This window comes from Diadema antillarum, unplaced genomic scaffold, assembly GCF_040938485.1.
Source record: "Diadema antillarum isolate AM-2024a unplaced genomic scaffold, OU_Dant_1.0 seq00001394_RagTag, whole genome shotgun sequence".
In the NCBI taxonomy this organism is placed as follows: domain Eukaryota; kingdom Metazoa; phylum Echinodermata; class Echinoidea; order Diadematoida; family Diadematidae; genus Diadema; species Diadema antillarum.
In genome coordinates this window covers 154,688-175,853 of record NW_027272149.1, presented here as the reverse complement: position 1 = coordinate 175,853, position 21,166 = coordinate 154,688, and the positions used below count along the sequence as shown (strand labels likewise).

Genomic DNA, 21,166 nt, shown 5'->3' with positions numbered 1-21,166 from the left:
ATATCATTATCATAAATTAGAAGGGAAAGTTTGTTTTTGTTCGATTATGGCGAAGAAGTGTTACCAAACTGCTATTTGCTAGTTATTCTATGTCATTTCATCATAACTACAAATATATATTGGAAGACGTTAATCTTTTTTGAAAATAAAAAGACTTAATCTTTCACAAAAAAAAAAAAAATGAAACAGTTTGCAATTTCATTCATACTTGCAATACCTCTTCCAGGTTTTGACTTTTTCCATAGGACCAGATAATAGAAAAGAAGATTTATCGGACACTTCCTAAAGCCCTCCAAGAGCTTTCTTTCTAAGATTCACTGAAAGTGACACTCAAAAGAAACATCTAGGACTAGATTTTCTATCCACATAAATAAAAGCAAATCAACTTCTTCTTCCAACTTTAGAATGGAGCTAGAAGAAGTTGATTATCCTTTATGTTTCTGAGTAGAAAATCTATTCGTAGGTGTCTGTAGTGAACCTTACTGAATGAGTGGTTTGAAAGGCTTTTGGTAGCATCCGGTAAATCGTCTTTTCTATTCATTGGGCCTCAGCAAAAAAAAAAGGAACAAAAACAAACACAAAAACAAACTAACAAAAAACAAAAAAACAAACAAAAAACAATCTTGATATGAATAGGCCTACAGTACTCATCTAACATTGTACTCAAATGTCAGTGTAGCGAATGTTTAGTAAAACAAAGTGTATTCTACCAAGATCGTCTAGTATTAGTTAGTTGTAAATGCACCAGACCAGAACTTCTGTTAACCGTAATGGTCTATACTACAAATATCTAACCACTTTTGTATCATATCTGTGGTAGACGAATGAGTAGTCTACTAAAATCAGTTTAATCTTAAGAAGCATAAGGTTGTAATCATTTGGACGTGTCTCATACTCAGCAAGATGGTTTCTTCCTCATCAGAACGGTTCGGTTGTTGTGGTCTTCTCCACCAAGGGTTCCAGTCACATCCTTAGAAACAGTACATCAACACAGCAATAACGGGAATAGAGCAAAAGATAAACAGATATCAATCCGAAAAACAATTTATTTTATCTTGTGAATAATGTAAAATATTTTAGAAGGACACTGCTAAACAAATACACTGTTGGTTACAAAGATAGAGTAGGCATGACTCTTTGGTTTCTTTTGGCCTTTTATAGTCTTCCTAAAAACAAAAACGTTAGAAGAGAGATTACATAATGATTCAGCTTTTTCACCAGTCATTTGATACCAGAACACTGAAAAATAAATCTCTTAAGACGATGTGTTTTTCTTCTCTCTCTTTCTCTCTCTCTCTCTCTCTCTCTCTTAGACTATAAAAGCCAGTATACATGAGAGACTACATTATTTCCCTTATTCAACGCTGCGTTTGACTAGGTTGTAAATGAGCTACGCCGACTTTTCGTATTCAAATTTGTATAATCGCTTCATTATTTTCCTATTAATGACTTGTCAATACTAACATGTATTAAGTATCACAGAATATAGTATCATAACATCAAATCTTTCATTGTTCACATTGTTTGATTGATCTTATCTTTAGTTTTCCACGGAAATGTTATGCAGAAGTGTCTTATAAACACGATAATTACGTTGATCGTTCGGAAACCACCTTTTGGTGGGATGTTACAGACATCTTGCACTATAAGGTATATAAGGTTTATAAACCACACGTACACATACAGGCAGAGAACAATAATCCGTACCTTTTCGTGGTAAGTAGTCGGGATGGCATGTTTGCAGGAATTTTCCAACAAGGAGAAGAATGATAATTACTGTAACAGGAACGCCAATGATAAGTCCGATGAAGAGACTGAGATTATCACGATTTTCTGAAATTTGATATAGGCATAGTTACAATACATGAGACTTTGAAGACATTTAAACAATCCCATGTAGATATGCATCTACATCATTTGCAACATCAGAATATATCGCATAGTTCCAATAAGTTGTCCTTTTAATAATAATAATAATAAGAAGAAGAAGAAGAAGAATGTACATTTATATAGCGCTTATTACAGTAGTTTCTAAGCGCTTAACATTCAAATCTTAAATTAATACATGTATAAGGATTATGAAGAACATAATAAATTATCTAACATTACTTTACATAATATTACATTAAATTACATTATATTACATTACATTGCATGTCATTATAATAAGTAATTAAACGAGATAGATTGGATGACATGGAATCAGTGAATCAAACTACAGTCCATTGAATAGATATGTTTTCCATCTTAAGGCAAAGTTGCATTCTTTAATGAAGCGCAGCAGGTACTATAGTCACATGGTTTACAGGCCTTTGTCCTTAATTATCGATATTTATAAACACGTTTCTGTAATGACGTGTTCTTACTAGTAAACAACAAGAGTATTCGTTAGGTAGTAATGCAATTACATACATCACTTTACTCACTAATTGTGTCAAATTTCCCTATCGTAATTCAGAATAAAGGAATATATTATTTCAAATTGATATCTTTGAGAGTACCGGCAGTGTTCTATTTCAGCATTATTCCTAAAATTGACATTTTTTTATAAAACCTGGTAAAGCCAGAAGAGTGATTTCTTCGGTCGAGGTTCCATTCATCGAGTCACCGGTAGCCACGCACAGAAAGGTTTGTTCTGTCTCATGTTTGGGTGAAACAGTAATTCTTTCAATCCTTTCGTATGTGTTGTCCGATAGTTTTGACTGTCGCGAAAGCACAGAATTTAGTCTCCTTCCAGACTCATCGGTCCATAGCATAGAAATATTAGGCCTGAATCCACTCACAACACAGGTAAGTGTAGTGGATGGTTTGCTGGATGGAGGTTGGTAGGTACACCGGCTTTCTTGGGACTGGCTCTTATCAGCACATTCCTCAATAGCATGATTAAATGCCATCGCTATAAGATAAAAATAAACTCATGATTGTATGCATCACAGAGACAACAAAGGTCGCCCTTCCCGTTATTAAAGAAAGTGAGGAATTAAAATATGTGAAATGGCAAAACCATGTCAATTTTCATACATGCGTGTATAGAAATATATATAAGTTAGATAATTACGTGGCCCTGCACCACAAGACCAACAAAAAGTCGCCAAACATGGATTTTTAGTTGAGGGCAGATTCTGAAAGAGCAGACCCTAAGCCTTATAATTATGTATAACCCAATTCAAATGGACGCCCCTAACTTACCTAAATGCAGGAAAGAAAGATGTAAACCAACGGAACTACAACAATGAAGAGATTATAAGATTAAGCTGATATTGAGCAAGCCCTATTAACATATAGTGCCCATGATTCATGCTTAGTTTCAAAGCAGTAGCGTCATCATTTCAAAAGTAATTAGATTTAAGTGAAGAGTGTGAAAAGGATTTCAAGAAATGAAAGGTGGCCTCCAAGACATACCATAATCATTCTGCTCTTCCCCAAGACGGTTGTAGAAAAAATGCTCAAAACCCGCTTTCCCATTCATGTTAAGATCCCAAACTGAAGAAAAATGTAGAAGGATAGCTCTTTCAGAAAATATAAAAAGCTCAAGATTGACTTGGTTAATCCATTTCACCTTTTTTGAGTCCTCACGTAAAATGAAGGGTGCAACATTTTGTTTGTTTTGTTTTGCACGGTTACACACACACACACACATAGATGTATGTATATAAATATATATATATATATATATATATATATATATATATATATATAAGTACATTTTCCCAAGAACAAGTTTTCTTCTTCATTATTCTGAATTTTGGATAATGTAGAGAAAGGGAAGCTAATGGCTCTTTGAAGCTTCTATAGAAAACACCCTTTTACAAGAATATAATGTGATAAAGTATGTCCTATATTGGCCCCTTTTCATTTGTGACCCTGCACCACAAAACACACAAAAAGTCGCCAGAGATGGATTTTTAGTTAAGGCCAGATTCTGAAATAGCAGACTCTGAGCTTTAAAATGATGCATAACCCAATTCAATGGACTCTCCTAACGTATCTAAATATTGGACAGAAAGCGCACATTCTTAAAAGCGTGAACCGAGAAAAGAGGGTCCGAAGTACATGGTCTATCTGTCTATTCAAGCGCTTAATCTTTACCAAACCGTGCCAGCTGTGCGATGAATGGAACAAAAAACAGCATGCAAACTACTGGAGCTACAACAATGAAGGGATTATCAGATTAAATTGAAATTAGGCATGCTCTCTTAACATATTCTGTCCATGGTTAATGCCAACTTTCAAAGCAGTAGCATTATCCCTTCAAAAGTTATCAGACTTGTAGGTGAAGAGTGTGCAAAGGGTCATCAAGAAATGAAAGGGGGCCTCGAAGACATATCTGGTCTCACTACTCTATAAAAAAAGGTTGTAGAAAAACCACTGAAAATGCACTTTCACCTTTATTATCCAAACCTAAGAATTTTGTAGAAGAAGGGTACCTCCTTAAGGAGATATGAAAAACTGAATATTGACTTGGTTGACCCATTTCACCTTTTTCGAGTCCTCACGTGATATCAAGGGGTGCGACTTTTTGTTCGTTTTGTGATGCATGGTCACATTTTTTTTTTGTTAAACATCCTTTCCACACTCCTCCCATTCAACTTTAATAACCGTTGAAAGGAGGGCGCTACAAAGTGCTTTGACAATCATTTATCCCACACTTACCGAACTCTTTCGGTAAATTTACCTAGATTGTTTAGTACGTAATGGGAAAAAGCGAAAGAAATCATACAAATAAGAGTCCACTTACAGCTAATCGTCAAAACGATGGTTTTCTCGAAATTCTCAAAATTCGTCAAAAACACCTGACAAAAGTAGACACCTTCATCTGCCACCTTCAAGTCCGTGATGAGGAGGCTAAAGTTCTTGTCAATGTTGAATCGTTTCTCCCAGTTCTCAAAGATTCCATCGACAAATCTAGCCTTGGGCACTGGCTGACGCGAGATGGTCTCCTTTACCCACTCCACAGCTACTGGCTCTCCTTGCAACTGACATGGCAGATAAATGTCATTTCCTTTCCACCCTGGAACGGTTGAGACACTATCAGTGTCTACCACTGAAGATATAATGACGGAAATAAATCATGTAGGCCTATCTCAAAATTTTTTGACATCCCCACGCTTCTCTGATATATTATTATTATCTTTAAGGGATAAAAAATGAAGCTAAACGGACACTGGGTAGGTCCACTCAACACTAGAAATAAGGAAAAAGATATATGCAAGATTCCAGTCAGGAGTTTCTTACTAGGTGTACCAAATAACAATACACACTTTTGATCTCTGATAGTTCAAAACTATACGAGATAACACTAACATTGATATGAGCAATAGCTAAATAGTGTACAATTTTGTTGGAGGTACTTTAAAACTGAAAGCATAATTCAGTTTCCTAAAACTAAACATCATTTTTTTTTTTCAGATTTTGCTCTATTTTCAACTCTCGGTACAAAACTTTAACTTGCACAGGGGTTATTGGTGTGTATAGGAATGTGTAATTGACATTCAGACAATGATTCTGGACAATGCCCAGGACTAGAATGCTCTAATACTTATTATTTATGAGAAATTCCACTGTCACAGCTAGTCTTTATTTATTCTGGAATGTGGTGTATGCAAGCACATGGAAGCATGTGCTTACATTTTTCATGTGCATGCATTTCACTTTTTGTCATGAATTTACAATAGCAGTGCCCAGAGAAATCCATCGTGAATAATTAATAAAGCATTCATGTGCCTTGGAGCAGAACTCTGAACAGGTGGTAGCCATGTAAATTGTTTAGGGTACTCAAATCACAAACTCACATACACATCAGTAGTTCCTGTTGAAAGTTCAACTTTTCTACAAACGGGTTAAAATTTGACCAAAATCTGGAAGCTAACTGTGAAATAATTCATAGATTTTATGAAACTTTTATAGGCTTTCATATTAAAATCCCCTCTAACTAAATTGTACACTATTCAGCTAATAATCATATCAATGACAGCTTTATCTGATATATCGTTTTTGAACTGTTACTAAGGATCACAAATGGAAAATGTATGTATGTATGTATGTATGTATATTTGCATGTTTATATATATATATATATATATATATATATATATATATATATGAAGAGTATGTTTGCAAAAACCGATAAGTCCATATTTGCCAAAAGGAGATATTTGCGATTAAAGGTCGAGAAAAATAAAGAGAAAAATAAAAAAATGTTTGCTTCTTTTGACCATAACTTCAAAAATGTACCTTTATATATAGTGACCAATATATCATTTAAAAGGTATCGTTTTGTATTTTATGACAGAGACCGTGATTCAAAATCTTAAAAAATGGACTTATCGATTTTTGCGAACAAACTCTTCATATGTACATGGGCGTCACCAGGGGGGGGGGGGGGGTGCGTTGGGTGCGGACGCACCCCCCTTTAGACAAAAAAAAAATAAATCACCACTTCAGTCTGCGAGCGACCTCAACGCCGGACGCTAAATAATTAATCTTGTTTTTGTTTTTGTTTTAGTTTTTACTTTTCTATTTTGCACCAGGGACAACAAAATCGTGGGCAAAACAATTCTCATCCTGGGCTCTGTCAGCACTGATTTTATACAATCATATCTACGAGTAAACCTACAGTGTTTACTATTTATCGACCATACTGTAATCGTAACGGTACGGAGGACCAAGGAGGTTTAAGAGAATGAAGTCACAACTGTCTTATTTCCTTTGCTAGATGTTCGATGCCGCCGCTCAAAAATATTTGAAGCATGTGCCAAACAGGATCTGCCACGCAGATGGGAAGACAACTGACTCGTGTCTCATTGCATAATCACCAGCCACTTTTAAAGAAGATATGTCTTTGTGATGGTAATTATACTTTTCGCTATCCCTTCTTATACAAGGTAGGTGGTACAGACACGAGGATGTGCGAATAGTAATTGCCCAAAAAATGCTAAAATAAAGATGAAAATTACTCGACTGGGCATACCCGGGCGCTAATCTGATATATCTATCAATAAAGAATTATATTTGAAGATTATTCCATGTCAGTTTTATTTGTCGGGATTAAGCGGAAAAGTGATAAAACCGGCTTTCCAGGGTGGTACAGTTTCAAACATTTTCACATGATACAGCTCTGATTTACACTTTTGCACAAATTTCTGCACGGGATTGATTTTTGTTTTACATGCTTTATCATTAAGTGAAATTTCATTTCATTTAATAAATAAATAAGCAAAATATGGCCAATATTATGTTAACGTTCAAAATGAATCTTCAGATTGCTCAGCAAGCTGGCGGCTGCGAACATCGATCATCAAAGGCACAAATGCACCCGTGAAATTCTTTTAGCTTCTTTTGTACATCAATAGAAATCTGACAACTGTTTGAATGATTACAGCCAGTTGGAACTCCAACTCTTAAACCTCCTTGGGAGGACGTACACGTTTGCATGTAGGTGTGCTATACTTATAAGTATATAGGGTCTATGTACAGCACGTTACTTCTGAGCAATCCATATTGATAATGCGAGCCCAAGTGCAAGCCTTAGCCTCATAAAAAAAAATAAATAAAAAATGGAGGGGCAAATATATCATTTTGCCCATCCCCCCACCCATAATTCCCGAGACGAGAAGATATTCTTGCTTTTTTGCCAGAAAAAGATAAAGTTTACCCCGTAAAAGCATTGGAAGGGCAAGCATAATATAATTTTGCTCCCCCCATAAGTGGTGAGATGAGAAGATTTTCTTGCTTTTTGACAGAAAAAAAAAGTTGCCTCCATAAAATGTTCGAGGGGCAAGCGCACCATATCTGCCCACCCCACATAATTATGATCCCCGAGATGAAAAGATTTTCTTGCTTTTTTGTTTTTTTGTCCAATTATTTCACCAAAAGTTTGCACCACATGGCAGGTTGCTGAATTTCAATTCTACAAAAGCAAAGTCTCTCTCGTGTGGGAGGGGGATACCTCTTCCCCCACCTTCCCCCGTTCGGTCTTTTTTCCATGGACTTAGTACACCTATAGATTGACAGATTTACAAATGTTTCATCGAAAGTGTGCACCAAATTTGTCACTTTACTTAATAATAAAAAAATGCAAAATTTCCGTCGTGGGGGAGGGGATATTATCTCCTTTCAATTAACAATTAACCCTTTCCCAATGGCGTAGCCAAGGGGGGGGGGGGGGGAGGCGGTGATGGGGCAGTCGCCCCCACCCCCCCCCCCCCCCCCCCCACCAAGATTTTGACCGCGGATTTGGAAGGCGGAAAAAAATATAATCGAATATGGGAGAGGTATCTTACCACCCTTCCATTGCCTTGTTCCTTTTATAGACTTAGTACACTTTGGGAAATGACAATTTCCGGATTTTCCACAAAGAGTGTGCTTAAGATCGCTTTATTTCAATTCTAAAAACTCAAAAGTTCCGCCTGGCGAGAGGGAGGGGGTATCCTCCTCCCACATCCTCCCCCTAAGCTCTACCTCACTATACTTTGTACATACGCAGAGAATGATGATGCACACTCGGAATAAGAGCCATTAACATTTCACCCAATAAAAACAAACAATAAATTGCTTAAATTATTATCGCTGAATTTCAAGTCTGAAAATACAAAATCATCTTCGTTCTGGAGGAGAAATGCCCCTTATAGTAGACCAGCCAAACCTCAAAAAAGGCTCTAGATAAGGATTCGACGGCATTTTTTGTTAATGCTCCGTTCTCATACTGAAAGTCTTGCAAAAATACTAAGGAATAGCGTACGGCCGGATGTCACGCGCGTTTTTGCCGAAAAATGTCATTTTTAGCACAAAATTCAGAAGCATGTCAAAAATCACGATTTTTATTTTTTGCTTGCATTCAATTGATATTTGAAAGATCATGAGTTTCAATTGTCCCTTTTAATGAAATTGCAATTTAAATGTGTTTCCTTAGCATTTTAAAAAGTCATTTTGTACAGCCATATATGGGGCTCTCAAATGTTTGGGTGTTGTTTTCTCGAAATAATATTCACAGATTACTTAACGTTCTGCAAAGTTTGCTTTTCCAAGCTAATTAGATGATCTTCCAAAAGTACTTTAATGTTTTATAAAACTACAAGTGCTTCTTTAATTGAATGTGTCAATATTATTTCTAGTTTTCTTGAAGAAATCTTTACTTTTAATCAAAACTCTGAACTTGCAGGAACTCAGAAAATGCATTTTCCGAGCATTTTCCAGTAGCCCCGCGCAGCTTGTGTGCGCGCGAATACTTAATACGTGTGCGTACGTCTACCACGCACTACCCCTACGATCTAGCTACATACAGGTAAAATCTCTCGCGCGAGAGCTGCATGTTTCGGTCGTTGAGTTGGAAACGTGGTGACTGGAAAAGGGACTATTTCCTTCGAATGTAAGTAACTTAGTAAATAAATACATAGTTCCTTATTGCACTGCATAACGGAACTTAAAAATCTGTTTTGATCTATTAGTTAGATATACAACTTTGATCTGAGACTTGGTTAATATCAAGGTTCAAGCGCTAGTACTACGTTAGGCCGATGTCTTTAATTACTGTATTTCGCACCGATCCCGTGGGCGCGGGCATGCCTACCAACCCCCGGGCCGCCACCCGACCGTGCCGGCGGTGTTTGTTAGTGGAACAGCGAGTATTCCGTAAAGCACGTCTTGACACGGTGCGAAAAGAGGCCTAACAAACATTAGGTCTACGTCTAGATTTAGGTGTCTTGTTAGTTCGATCTAGGTTTGTAATTTATGGCCTCATCACATGCAGTTGGACTGAATCCTCGTCTACTGTTAGGTCTAATCTATCTAACGGTAATACACTCTCTCTAACTGTTAATATTAACGTTAGTGTTAGACATTCTAGCTAGTAGGGGTAGTGTTACTCTAACGACGAATGTTAGTGTTAGTGCTAGAATGTACGGCTACGCCTGTTATTATGCCAAAACAATTCAATCGGGCTAGGCCCTATGACACTAGTAGTATAATCACAATGAACTTAACACCTAACGTTAGCACATTAGCAGTTGTATAACGTGGACAGTACAGGTCCACTACTACTAACGTTACTGCGCTGGTTAGATGTATTTCTATTTGTAGGGCTAGAGCCAGGTCCAGGGCAAGGGGCTGTAGACTATACAGAAGATGTACTCATGTAGATGTAGATCTACCAACGTTTAGAGTCTAATAGTAATATACTAGACCTACAATATAAAATCTAGGGCCGGGGTCTGAAGCATAAATAGCTGGCGTCTGGAATTAGGATCTAGGTCTAACCTTAGTCAAGATCTGGGCCACTGATTCTACCTAACGTTAGAGGTTTCTAGTAATCTACTACTCATATCTAGGCAGTTTTGTTGTAAAGACCCAGCTTACTAGGCCTAGCTAGACCTAAGTTTAGGCATCTAGAGGTTCTAAAATCTATACATAATAATTATACTATATATGTAGGCTAACTTTGATCAAAAAGTTCATGTTAGATCTAACATTAGAAGATCCTAACATTAGCTCTAACGTGAATTATCTAGGCTAATATTAGTCTCTAGAGCAGAGGTCTAAGGTTGATTCCACTCTTTCTGGTATTTGTAGACCTGTGGGTTCAGAAAAAGAGTCTAGGATTTAGGCCTAGGTGTTTTATATAAAAGCGAGTCTACAACCAAGTGATCTTGCCATTCGAATATGCCTGCAAGAGAGAGAGAGAGAGAGAGAAAGTGTTCAGTCCTGACTGCCAACCTCTCCTAATCTGTGAATCATTTACATGTACTCTTCTAGTTTACAAATAGATCTAGTCAAAGAGAAACTATTTAGAAATGTCTTTACTCATAAGTACCAAGTTCTTATGTTAATGTCTCAAAGAATAAAGGTTCATTTGAAAAAATGTAAATATTACATTTTTAATGGATCATTTATACCGACTCACTGAAACCTAAATATCTTCATCTTTTTTAACTTTTTAAAAAGCTAAAAAAATATATATCATCTTAATGAAAGAGATATATTTTTAGTTATAATTGATTTGCATGGGAAACAAAGAAAATTATGTCAATGTCAAGATGCCTTTTCAAAACAATTAAATTTCAAATTGATTTTATTTTTTGTTCACTATTAGCTTATAATGCTCTGCTTTAAAGATGAAAAAAAAAATTATTTGAGTCATGTTGATTTCTGTTTTCAGCTAGATGTACCAACAAGTGGACAGACTGAGTCTTGTCTTCAAACTTCACCAAAGAGAGAGACATATGCCTATTCTGACTTGCCAAAATCTAATTGTAAAGACTGAGCTCTTTCTACCTGCAACAAATTGCAGAACAACCAGAAGGTAAGAAACGGTAAATGTCTTAAATAGCGGTCTAATTTGAAATATCTTTTAAATACTAACTTACTAAGTGTTTGATTATCAAATGTATCACTTCAGTGCCCAGTTGAAAATAATGCCAAATCTAAATACATTGAGTATCAAATATTCCTATTCCATTTGAATAAATTGTAACAAGCATGTTTTCGCTTTGACAGTTGCATTACAATGCAGTGTACAAATACTTTGCAAACAAAGAGAGGAGAATAATCTTATACACGTGTATCTCCATTTATATAATAAGGGGAGCAAATCTATGATCGGATGTGTATTCTTGTTTTCTTGTAAATTCATTGCATGTTCTATTGTAGAGGATCATATGAAAGAACGGTATTCTATCTACTGAAGATGAGATCATATAAAAATCAAACATAAATGTAATCAAGTAAGATATTATATGTAATGAAATATTTCTCAACCATGTCAATTGGCACAAGTGTTTAATGTGTGCACAAATGAAAATACGTCTGTAGTCACAGATCAATTAACTTTCCATTGTTATTATGTTGCGTTAAGTATGACGTAAGGGTGATATGCTGTGATGTATTGTTCTTTATTTTTATCAAGGTGTCACCAACAAATGGACATGCTGAGTTTGAGATCACATCCACTAGAGTGAGGGGGAGATAGAAAGATGTCTTGACTGCGATGTGAATGCCCTTTCCAGCTCAGAAGTAAGTGTCATCGATTTGAAATTAGGAATATCATCTCATGAATACAAATCGATTTATGCAAGGAAATCATATCCTAATCCACATACAAATGAGAGCATGATACAATCAAATATTTGTGTACAGGAATTACAGGTGTCAAGATGACTTCCATCCTACATAATTCATTTTCAGTAAGATATGGCTTTAGAGCATCAAAGATGATAATAACAATGACATGATTAATGTATTACATGTAAGACAAATTAATGTTGACAGTGACCTGAAGATCCAAAATCTCATACTAAGGGATTCATGAGATCGTGGTGATTAATTCTAATTCATGATGAATGTGTTTGTTTATGTTGCAGTATGATTATCCTGTTTCACTCATAAAAATGATAACTTATTTAAGTTTTTGTTGATTGTATTTTCGACCAGAATTAGCACAAAGTGGACAAAATGGACCCTGCAAACCACAGCCAACTACGGACAAGAGAGAGAGAGAGAGAAAAAAGAAAGAGAGAGATGTCCTGACTACCAACCTCTAATCTGTGCATCCTGCACTCTATTTCGAAAGGAAATGTGGGAGGTAAGCAATAATACATGTACATGTAAAATGTAAACCCCAAATATGTTGGAATATTTTGTCAAGCCTTTGACATCTTGACCAAATTTTTGACTGTCGATCGTTCATTGGGCAGAAAATTAACGCATGTTTTGCTAAATGAATGCAGTACTGCATATGCATGTAGTCAATCACTCCAACAACGAAGATTTACATGAATTAACGCTGATTATTATTTTTTTTTAGCCTCTGTCAAAGATGGTTGCAGGAGTTTTTATGTTGTTGCAGTCATCATTCACACGCACATCTGTCCTATTCTCATCTTGCAATAACTTAACATTTACTCAGCAGATCATCTTCAACTTTGGTTTTATACAGAAGAGATGATTACCTGCTGAGCCTTGTACAAGTAGCATTTTAGTTATTGTTGTGATTTTGCTGCTGATTGTAAATTACAGGGAAACCCTGATTTTCATTGACTGTAGAGCATTGCTACCATGACATTATATTTACCTTCGGATGGCAAAGTTACCATAACCTCTAAGCAATTTGACTGTGATTAGTTATGAGGGTATTGATGTGAAAGGTCACAGGGACATTATATGCACGAAAGTGTTGAATGTATCCAGTTGCAGTATCAGGCAAGCACTACCTTGAAATTCTTCTGAATGGAATAAAAAGCTTAATGGAAAGAATTGGATATTTGGATCATGAAAGTTTCCTACATTTTATATTTCATCGTGTACTCACGGTTAAATTGCTACAATTAGGATCTACTGTATAAAATAATATACTTTACAGTTTCAAGGAAACACTACATATAGAGGAAATCAAGTAACCGTATGTCTTTATTAGCCTATATGTCACTGTGTCTTCACCAAAGATTAAGATGCCCATGTCACTTTCCTCATCAAGTAAAGACAGATACACCATTCTTTCTTTCTCTCTCTCTCTCTCTCTCTCTCTGTCTCTCTCCAGAAACAACCCTGCCAGGCTATCCGGTCCGCATCCAGATTCCGTATGAAGGATGTCATCAGAACCTGAACTTACATGTGGAATGCATCCATCTAAACTTCTCAAATATAATCACAATGTGCTTTCAGAACTATTATAGAAGTTGAATATATAAAAGACATGTGTATATATTAGACATTTCTACTAATCCAGATTAAATGCTTCTTTTCTAATCTTTTTTTTTCTTTTTTTTCCCTTAGTGATGAAGTAAAACAAGACCTGATATCAAAATGTGCACAACACTACTTGGCAAAGAGCATTTACAATATGATTTGATGTAGATCTACTTCCAATTTTGATGGCAGCATTAAAGGGATGAGAGATGGCCTACTTTTGGTTGAGATGGGGGCTGATATGGAGATTTTGTAAAATAATGAGAACCCTGTTACGAAATATTAAAGAGTAAACAATACCAAGAGGAATTCCAAATTTATTTGTTAAAAATTGGTTTTGAAAAGGCTGAGATGTACAAAAACAAAGAGGTCCTAATAAAGGTGGCACCCACTTCTAATTATTATCATTCTATGTCACTTTTTAAAAAAAATTCTCGGCCGTTTCAAAACCAAGAACTTTAGTCAAACAAACTTCAAATCACTCTAAGAATTTGATGCTCTTTCATATTTCATAAGTTGTTTTTATTTGCTTGCAAAAAGTTAAAGTCTGAATCTCCATCTCAACCAAAACTATACCATGCCTTTGAGACTCACAGTTACAAGCCGCATACTAGTAGTTCATGGAAATTGATCCTGTTATTTCCTTTGAAGCCCAAACGCCAACATTTTAATCCTGTCAGATTGGAATGTCTTTTGTTTTTGTTTTTATGGGGGGGGGGGCAACAAAAGGGAAGTGAACTTTGCCTTTCTTCATCAGATGGAGGAAAATATGTGACATGTTAGAAAAAAAAACTGCACGTTGAAGTGCTTAAAAAGAGAACATTTCACAAAGTAACAGTTGGTGAATCTGAAGGGAAATAGCATAGAGCATGTTTTTTTCTTTTCTAGTTTAAGATATAAAAGAATAGTATGTAGCTTAAAGGAACGAACATAAGTAAAATGTTTCAATCCAAACGCCAAGCACAAGAAGTAGTGAAAAGAAAATGTACTGGTCAAGATGTATGTTTTGCCAGGTTTTCTTTCACATGTGCCATAATTGTCATGATGTTGGTAATACTGTAATATATGTTAGCTATTCAGGGCCCCAGCAATGTATTCTGGTACTTGGAATGAGGGAAAGTATTAGAGGGAAATACCGGTACCATGCATTTTGGAGAGGTGATTTTTTTTTCTTCATTGAGAGACGAGTATTCAGTACAGATACCTTATCACACTGGTCTGCAGAACACAAAAATAATATCAGACTAAAAGTAGATTTTTAAAAATTTGGCAGTCACCATTCTAATTTAGTTGTACATTGACGAAAGTTCAATGCAACAGCGTACAGTCATAATTAGCTAGGATATGTAACCACAAATTTTTAAAAAGATAGAGATATTGAAATATTGCTTAAAGAGAAGATTTTGTTTTTCTAACTGGTGTAACGTTTGTGATGCTGGACACATTATAGTATATGTCACATTAAAAAAAAATTGAGGCTGTCAATGCAGTTAATGTAGTCAGCGCAATTTGTATTGTTTTTCAAACTCTTTTGATGTATATCACAGAGATTTGTTCATGAAAGACATTTTCACTGAGGACTCATTCTTTTCTAAAGCTTTTAATCATTTAAGAAGATTGCTTTCAGATGGATTTTTTTGTTTGTTTTTAGATGTCCACAAATGGAGACTGAGGTTCTTTACCTTTCAAAACGAAATACTGTTGAAGAGAAATAATTATATATATTTTGCAGGATTCAAGCATGTTCTTACTGTGTATGGTATTCTAATCAGCATTTTGGTAACCAGCAACATAGATGTCAAGTGCTGCTATTCTAGTAAATGTACGCTAATGGCAAATCATTGCTTTAAAAAAGAGAAATTGCCTCGTTTACTGTTTACTGTATTTCATTCGTGAACGCTGTTTGAGACGGTGGTTGCGGGCGTGTGCACATTGTGTAGTACGTTTTGTTGGTTGACTGGGAATTTAGAGTGTTGGTGATAACTGAAATGATTTTTTTTTTCACAAATTTGTGATAATATAGAAAAAAATCGAATTGCAAACAAACAAGTTGTTACATGTCTGCTCCAAGGACATAGAACTTGGCCAAGGATTAATATAATCTGCAATATAGACTCGATGATATAACCGACTTAATGATGGGAAGGGGAAATAAAGCTGTTATTGCATTGTACGCATTTCACTTCTACTTCCTTTTCGCTTCTTATTTTCTCTTTTGAGGGTGATATTTGCCTTACTTTTTCACACAAATCCGGGATACATAATAACATTTTTATGTCGCCGACTAAGTGTGCGTTCCAAACAACGTTCATGTCAACAATCAACCATCATAAAAGAAACATTTAGTATAAGTCTTCTGCGGGAGAATAAATCAAAATAAAATGCAAACACCTCGCCTTAGAACATTACAAAAGTAAAAGTGATTTCGTGCCTATCCCTTGCAGGGCTCCGTTTCAGGGCCTGAGAATGCAAACTATATAGCATTACGAATTCCAAAGCATTCTCGGGGGAAGGGGTGAGTATGCAGGATGGGAGATTTGGTATCGTAATTTTTCCCAGTAACATGTGATTTGTTATCACGGTTTCCATGACAACCATTTCCGAACATAGTAAACAATTTTATATAACTCTTAGGTTTCATTGTTAAACATAGATTAGTTAGATTGACACATTTTTCACACACACACAAAATGTTTCAACACTTTCGTACGTTTTACAATTATGAATATTTGAAATTTTCAGGGAGTGACCTAATGATGATCAGTTGCCATGGTAACAACACTACTGATTTTATTTTTTTTGGGGGGGGGTGGGGGGGGGTGGGGAAGAAGCACATTTCAGTCATATCAAGGTGCCACAAAGGGTTTTGCAGTCAGCTATCCAACCTGTCCATTGACTTCGCCAATTATGTAAGATAAATACCTACACGCACTATACCATGTACAATATATATGGGCTTACGCTATACATTCGATTTTTCATTCAAAATGCGCGTCCGGTAAAAATACATCGTCCCATTTAGGATAACATAAAACGAGTTATCTTTCGCCTTATCTTGTAATTTCTTTGCTGCATAAGATATCAGAATATATATTATATTTCGGAATAATAAAAACTTTTGAATAGATTGATTTAGGTAGTTTAAAAAAACTTTGAAATATTGGTAGATTTTACAAAGTACAATTTTGAGTAAATCAAGTTTTTATGTTTCATTGCGCCATATATGTGCGTGTAAAAATTCTACATTCAAATGCATATTAGTCAGGTTCTAAACTTGAAATGGAAGATAACACATTTCTAGTTTGAAAGGTACTTGGAACCATTACTTATTTCGGTAAAAAAATAAAAATCGTGATTTTTTACATTCTTTCAAATTTTGTGCTAAAAAAGACATTTTTCGGCAAAAACGCGCTTGACATCCGGCCGTACGCTAAACTTGAGTATTTTTGCAAGACTTTCAGCTGGAAAACTTAGCATTAACAAATTTTGCCGTCCAAAGTAACAAAAATCGTCTTGGCTGGCCTACTATTATGTACACCTTCGTGTGCATGCTTTTTTCTGTTTGATTGCTTAACAGACAGCGTTCATAATATTCAGTATAAGAATTGTAAGAAGTTTATTTGAATTACACCATTTTATAGGCAAATTGTTTAATAATGATTTGCATCAAAATGTACTGCTACCTTAGTGGGACTGTTTCAAGTCGATAAAACACGCAAAAACCTTCATCAAATTGCACCATTTACAACATCAAAATGCAAAAAGTTCTAACCGTGGGAGGGGGACAACCCCCTCCCACACCCTAAACTCTCGTTCGCTCCGCTTTCTCGGGCTCGGTCGCGTTCATGACATCAGTGTTAGAATTAATGCAAGAAGTTTATTTAAATGATACCATTCTATAGATAGGCAAATTGTTCATTAACAATTAACATCAAAATGTACTGTTACCTTAAGCAAGTGGGACTGTTTCAAGTCGATAAAACACGCAAAAACCTGCATCAAATTGCACCATTTACAACATCAACATGAACAAAGTTCTCACCGTGGGAGGGGGACACCCTCCCCCCTCGCCCCCTCCGCTCGCTCTTGCTTGGTCGCGTTCATGATATTCAGTGTAAATATTAAAACAGGAAGTTTATTTTTTGGTGTTCATGGACCAATGTGAGTGATTTTGTGAATCATCTCGTGTCTTCATTTACCGGAATTCTGTGTGAGTATTACCATGACTCGTCATCATTCTCTGCATACATGTCCGTGCACCGCACTCGGGCTTTGCTACAGCTCGCTGTCCAAGCACAGACTGTTTGTCCTACTGACCCTTGCTGCCTTTGTAATGTCGACAATTGGCATGACCATGATCAAAGCCTCGGACAAATCTTCGATCCCGCATTCCAACTCTACAATACCCGTGACTCTGGGAAGGGATCCGTTCAATGAGACGTTTCGCTATTCAAGTTCGGAACTTTTGGAGTTACGTAATAAGGTCTCTGCCAGCAACGCCCTGATACCCCAAGATGTATTCAACAGCATACGCAGTCTTGGTATATCTCGTCAAAGAGGGCGTCGAGCAGGTAGAAAAACGCGGCGCCGGATTTCAGTTGTCCAGCAAGAACGCCCGCAAGGACCATCACAGACTAAAAGAACAAGGACTTTACGCTACATTGACGTCGAGTCCTCATAGAGACCGAATGTCACACGGAGTGCCTGGCCTTCGCTTTTGCTCCTGAATGCTAGATCACTGTGTAATAAAATCGCAGTAACAGAGACATGGTTTTCTCCTGACAAACCATCGGCGTGCTTCAACCTGTCTGCATTCACACTTCATCGTAAGGACCGTCACGGACAGACTGGCGGCGGTGTAGCAATCTATGTAAGTGATACACTCAATTCAAACCTTGTGTTCACTAAACTTGTTCCCCAGCATCTTGAGATATTATGGATCAGAGTTAGATTGTCGGGCATTGTTCATCTGCCTAAGCCAATGTATGTGCGTGTTGTCTACGCACCACCTCGGTCTCCTCACCATCAGGCAATCACTGAGCACATCATCCAAACTGTCGACATTATCAATTCTATAGACGATGCAGCAATTTTTGTCCTCGGTGACTTCAGTGACTTGAAAACTGATGTTATCGAACTAAATTCTCGGCTCTGTCAAACAGTGCATGTTCCTACTCGCGACAACGCAGTTTTAGACAAAGTGTTGACCAATGTCGCAGAACGATACGCGGAACCCAGTACTCATTCTCCGATTGCAACGAGTGACCATCGTGTTGTGAAAGTTCGAGCAATCAACATGATCAAACCGGAAAGGGCGAAGACACGCTCGTTGAGACCATTACGTGATTCTTCCGTGAGGGAATTTGGTCGTTGGATCACTCAGTTTCAGTGGCATGAACTACAACATATTCCTGACCCTGACGACATGGTAGAGTATCTGCATGGTACACTATTACAAGAGTATAAGCGATGCTTTGTGGAAATCAATGTCAAGGTGAAATCTGCTGATAAACCTTGGTTCAATGACTCGATCCGTCGGATGATAGCAGATCGAAACTCCGCACATGACTGTGGCAACACTGCTCTGTTTCACCAGTTACGAAACAAAGTCCAGCGCACCATCCGACAAACCAAGAAAAAGCACTATCAAAGTAAAGTCGAACATTTAAAGACAACTGAACCGGGTAAATGGCATCGACAGATTAAGGATCTAATAGGAGATAAGCCCCAATCACTCCGACTGGCAAATGACATGACTCCTCGTGAAATGGCGGACGATTTGAACACCTACTTCACAGACGTCTGCACGCAGTTGCCCCCGTTTTCATAGACCCTCAGGCTTTCACGTCGTACCTCCCAGCACCAACTCCTCCTCCTAAGATCAAGCAGTATGACGTGTACAAACGCCTGAAACATCTTCATGCATCGAAGGCATCACATCCCAGAGATGTACCTACGCGTCTCCGGAAAGAGTTTGCCCTGGAGATATCTGGTCCACTTACGACAATATTCAATGTGTGCTTGGATAAGGGACACTTTCCTAGGAGATGGAAGAATGCCTCTGTGTGTGCTGTGCCGAAAAATTCCCAAAGCAACTACATATGATCAACTCCGCCCGATATCTGTCACGTCTGTTCTGGCAAGGGTGTTTGAAAGCTTCATTGCGGAGTGGTTGACAGCTGACCTAAAACCAAACATCGATCCCTCACAATACGGGAATATGATAGGAAGCTCCATCAACCACTACCTCGTTCACATGCCTGACACAATTCATCGAAATCTCGACAAACAGGGTCATTATGCCAACATTTGTACCGTGGATTTCAAGAAGGCCTTTGACCTCGTCAACCATACGAAGGTCATCGAGAAACTCATCCATTTAGGCGCCAATGTCTCCATCATACCCACTGCGTGCAGTTTCTTGACCGGTAGAACTCAAACCGTACGCTACCTAGGGCAGAGTTCCGGACCCCTCGACATAACATGTGGAGTACCACAGGGAATAAAGCTCGGCCCGATCCTATTTTTGTTCTTGTAAATGATGCTGCCCTTACTACTGACCTGCGTTGGAAGTATGTGGACGATCTCAGTTTGGTCGAAGTACTCCACAAGTCACAACAGAGCTCCTTGCAGACACATGAGGATTCGATCAGCGAGTGGTGTCAAGCCAATGACGTCACACCCAAACCGGAGAAATGTAAAGTTCTACAGGTCTCCTTCCTCAGGAGTGCCCCGCACCCGCTTAACATAACCATCGGAAATGTCTCCTTGGAGAAAGTGTCATCACTGACCCTGCTGGGTATCACCATCCGTTCCGATCTCAAGTGGGATGACCAGGTCAGCCAAATGGTCTCGCGTGCTTCTAGACGCCTGTACATACTCTGCACCTTGCGAAGGAATGGTGTCTGTGTCTCCGACCTCGTCCTCATCTACAAAATGTACATAAGGCCATTGCTAGAATTCGGGGTGCCTGTGTGGGGATCTAGCATAACTGCAGCCCAGAGCGAAGCTATCGAAAGGGTACAAAAACGCTCCCTCCGGTGTATTACGTACCCAAACACCACTTCTTACAGCCAACAGTTGAATCACTTTGACATTCCTACCTTGAAGGACAGGAGGCAGGAATTAATATGTCGCTTCGGCGCTGCCCTTCTTAAGTCTGAGCGGCACCGCAACATGCTCCCACCCACTCGTAGATCTGTCTCTCGCTACAACTTGCCTCTGAGAAACGCTGAACACTTGAACTTACCTTTCTGTAGAACTCAAAGGTATAAACAGTCATCTATACCTCATCTTGCTGCATTACTTAACTCCAATCTGTAATGTTACGTGAATTTGAATGAGTCTCATACTGTTGGATATCAATATAATTCCATATCTCATACTTCTGTCAATTACAACAGAAGCTAATGGTGTTTACTCTGATTTGTTATATTACGTGATCGCTGTCTGCTCGGTTTTGATGTTTATACTTGATTACTGATAACTG

At 37.5% G+C, this 21,166-nt stretch overlaps 1 protein-coding gene and 1 long non-coding RNA gene across 2 annotated transcripts in view; one reads left to right on the top strand and one right to left on the bottom strand.

Annotated features, from left to right (window-relative positions):
* Positions 1 to 5,695, bottom strand: part of LOC139708992 (neogenin-like) — a 68,124-nt gene extending 62,429 nt beyond the window's left edge. Inside the window, exons 1-2 of the mRNA XM_071620961.1 lie at positions 5,671 to 5,695; positions 4,739 to 5,011 (exon numbers count right to left, since the gene is read on the bottom strand). Of these exons, the coding sequence (XP_071477062.1) occupies positions 4,739 to 5,011; positions 5,671 to 5,695 (298 nt within the window). The remainder of the gene's footprint in view (positions 1 to 4,738; positions 5,012 to 5,670) is intronic.
* Positions 5,696 to 8,640: 2,945 nt separating this feature from the next.
* Positions 8,641 to 14,040, top strand: LOC139708994 (uncharacterized). The gene is made up of 5 exons (XR_011709388.1): positions 8,641 to 9,367; positions 11,153 to 11,296; positions 11,900 to 12,006; positions 12,424 to 12,574; positions 13,529 to 14,040. It is a non-coding gene; the product is annotated as an uncharacterized lncRNA (long non-coding RNA).
* The last annotated feature ends 7,126 nt before the right edge of the window (positions 14,041 to 21,166 follow it).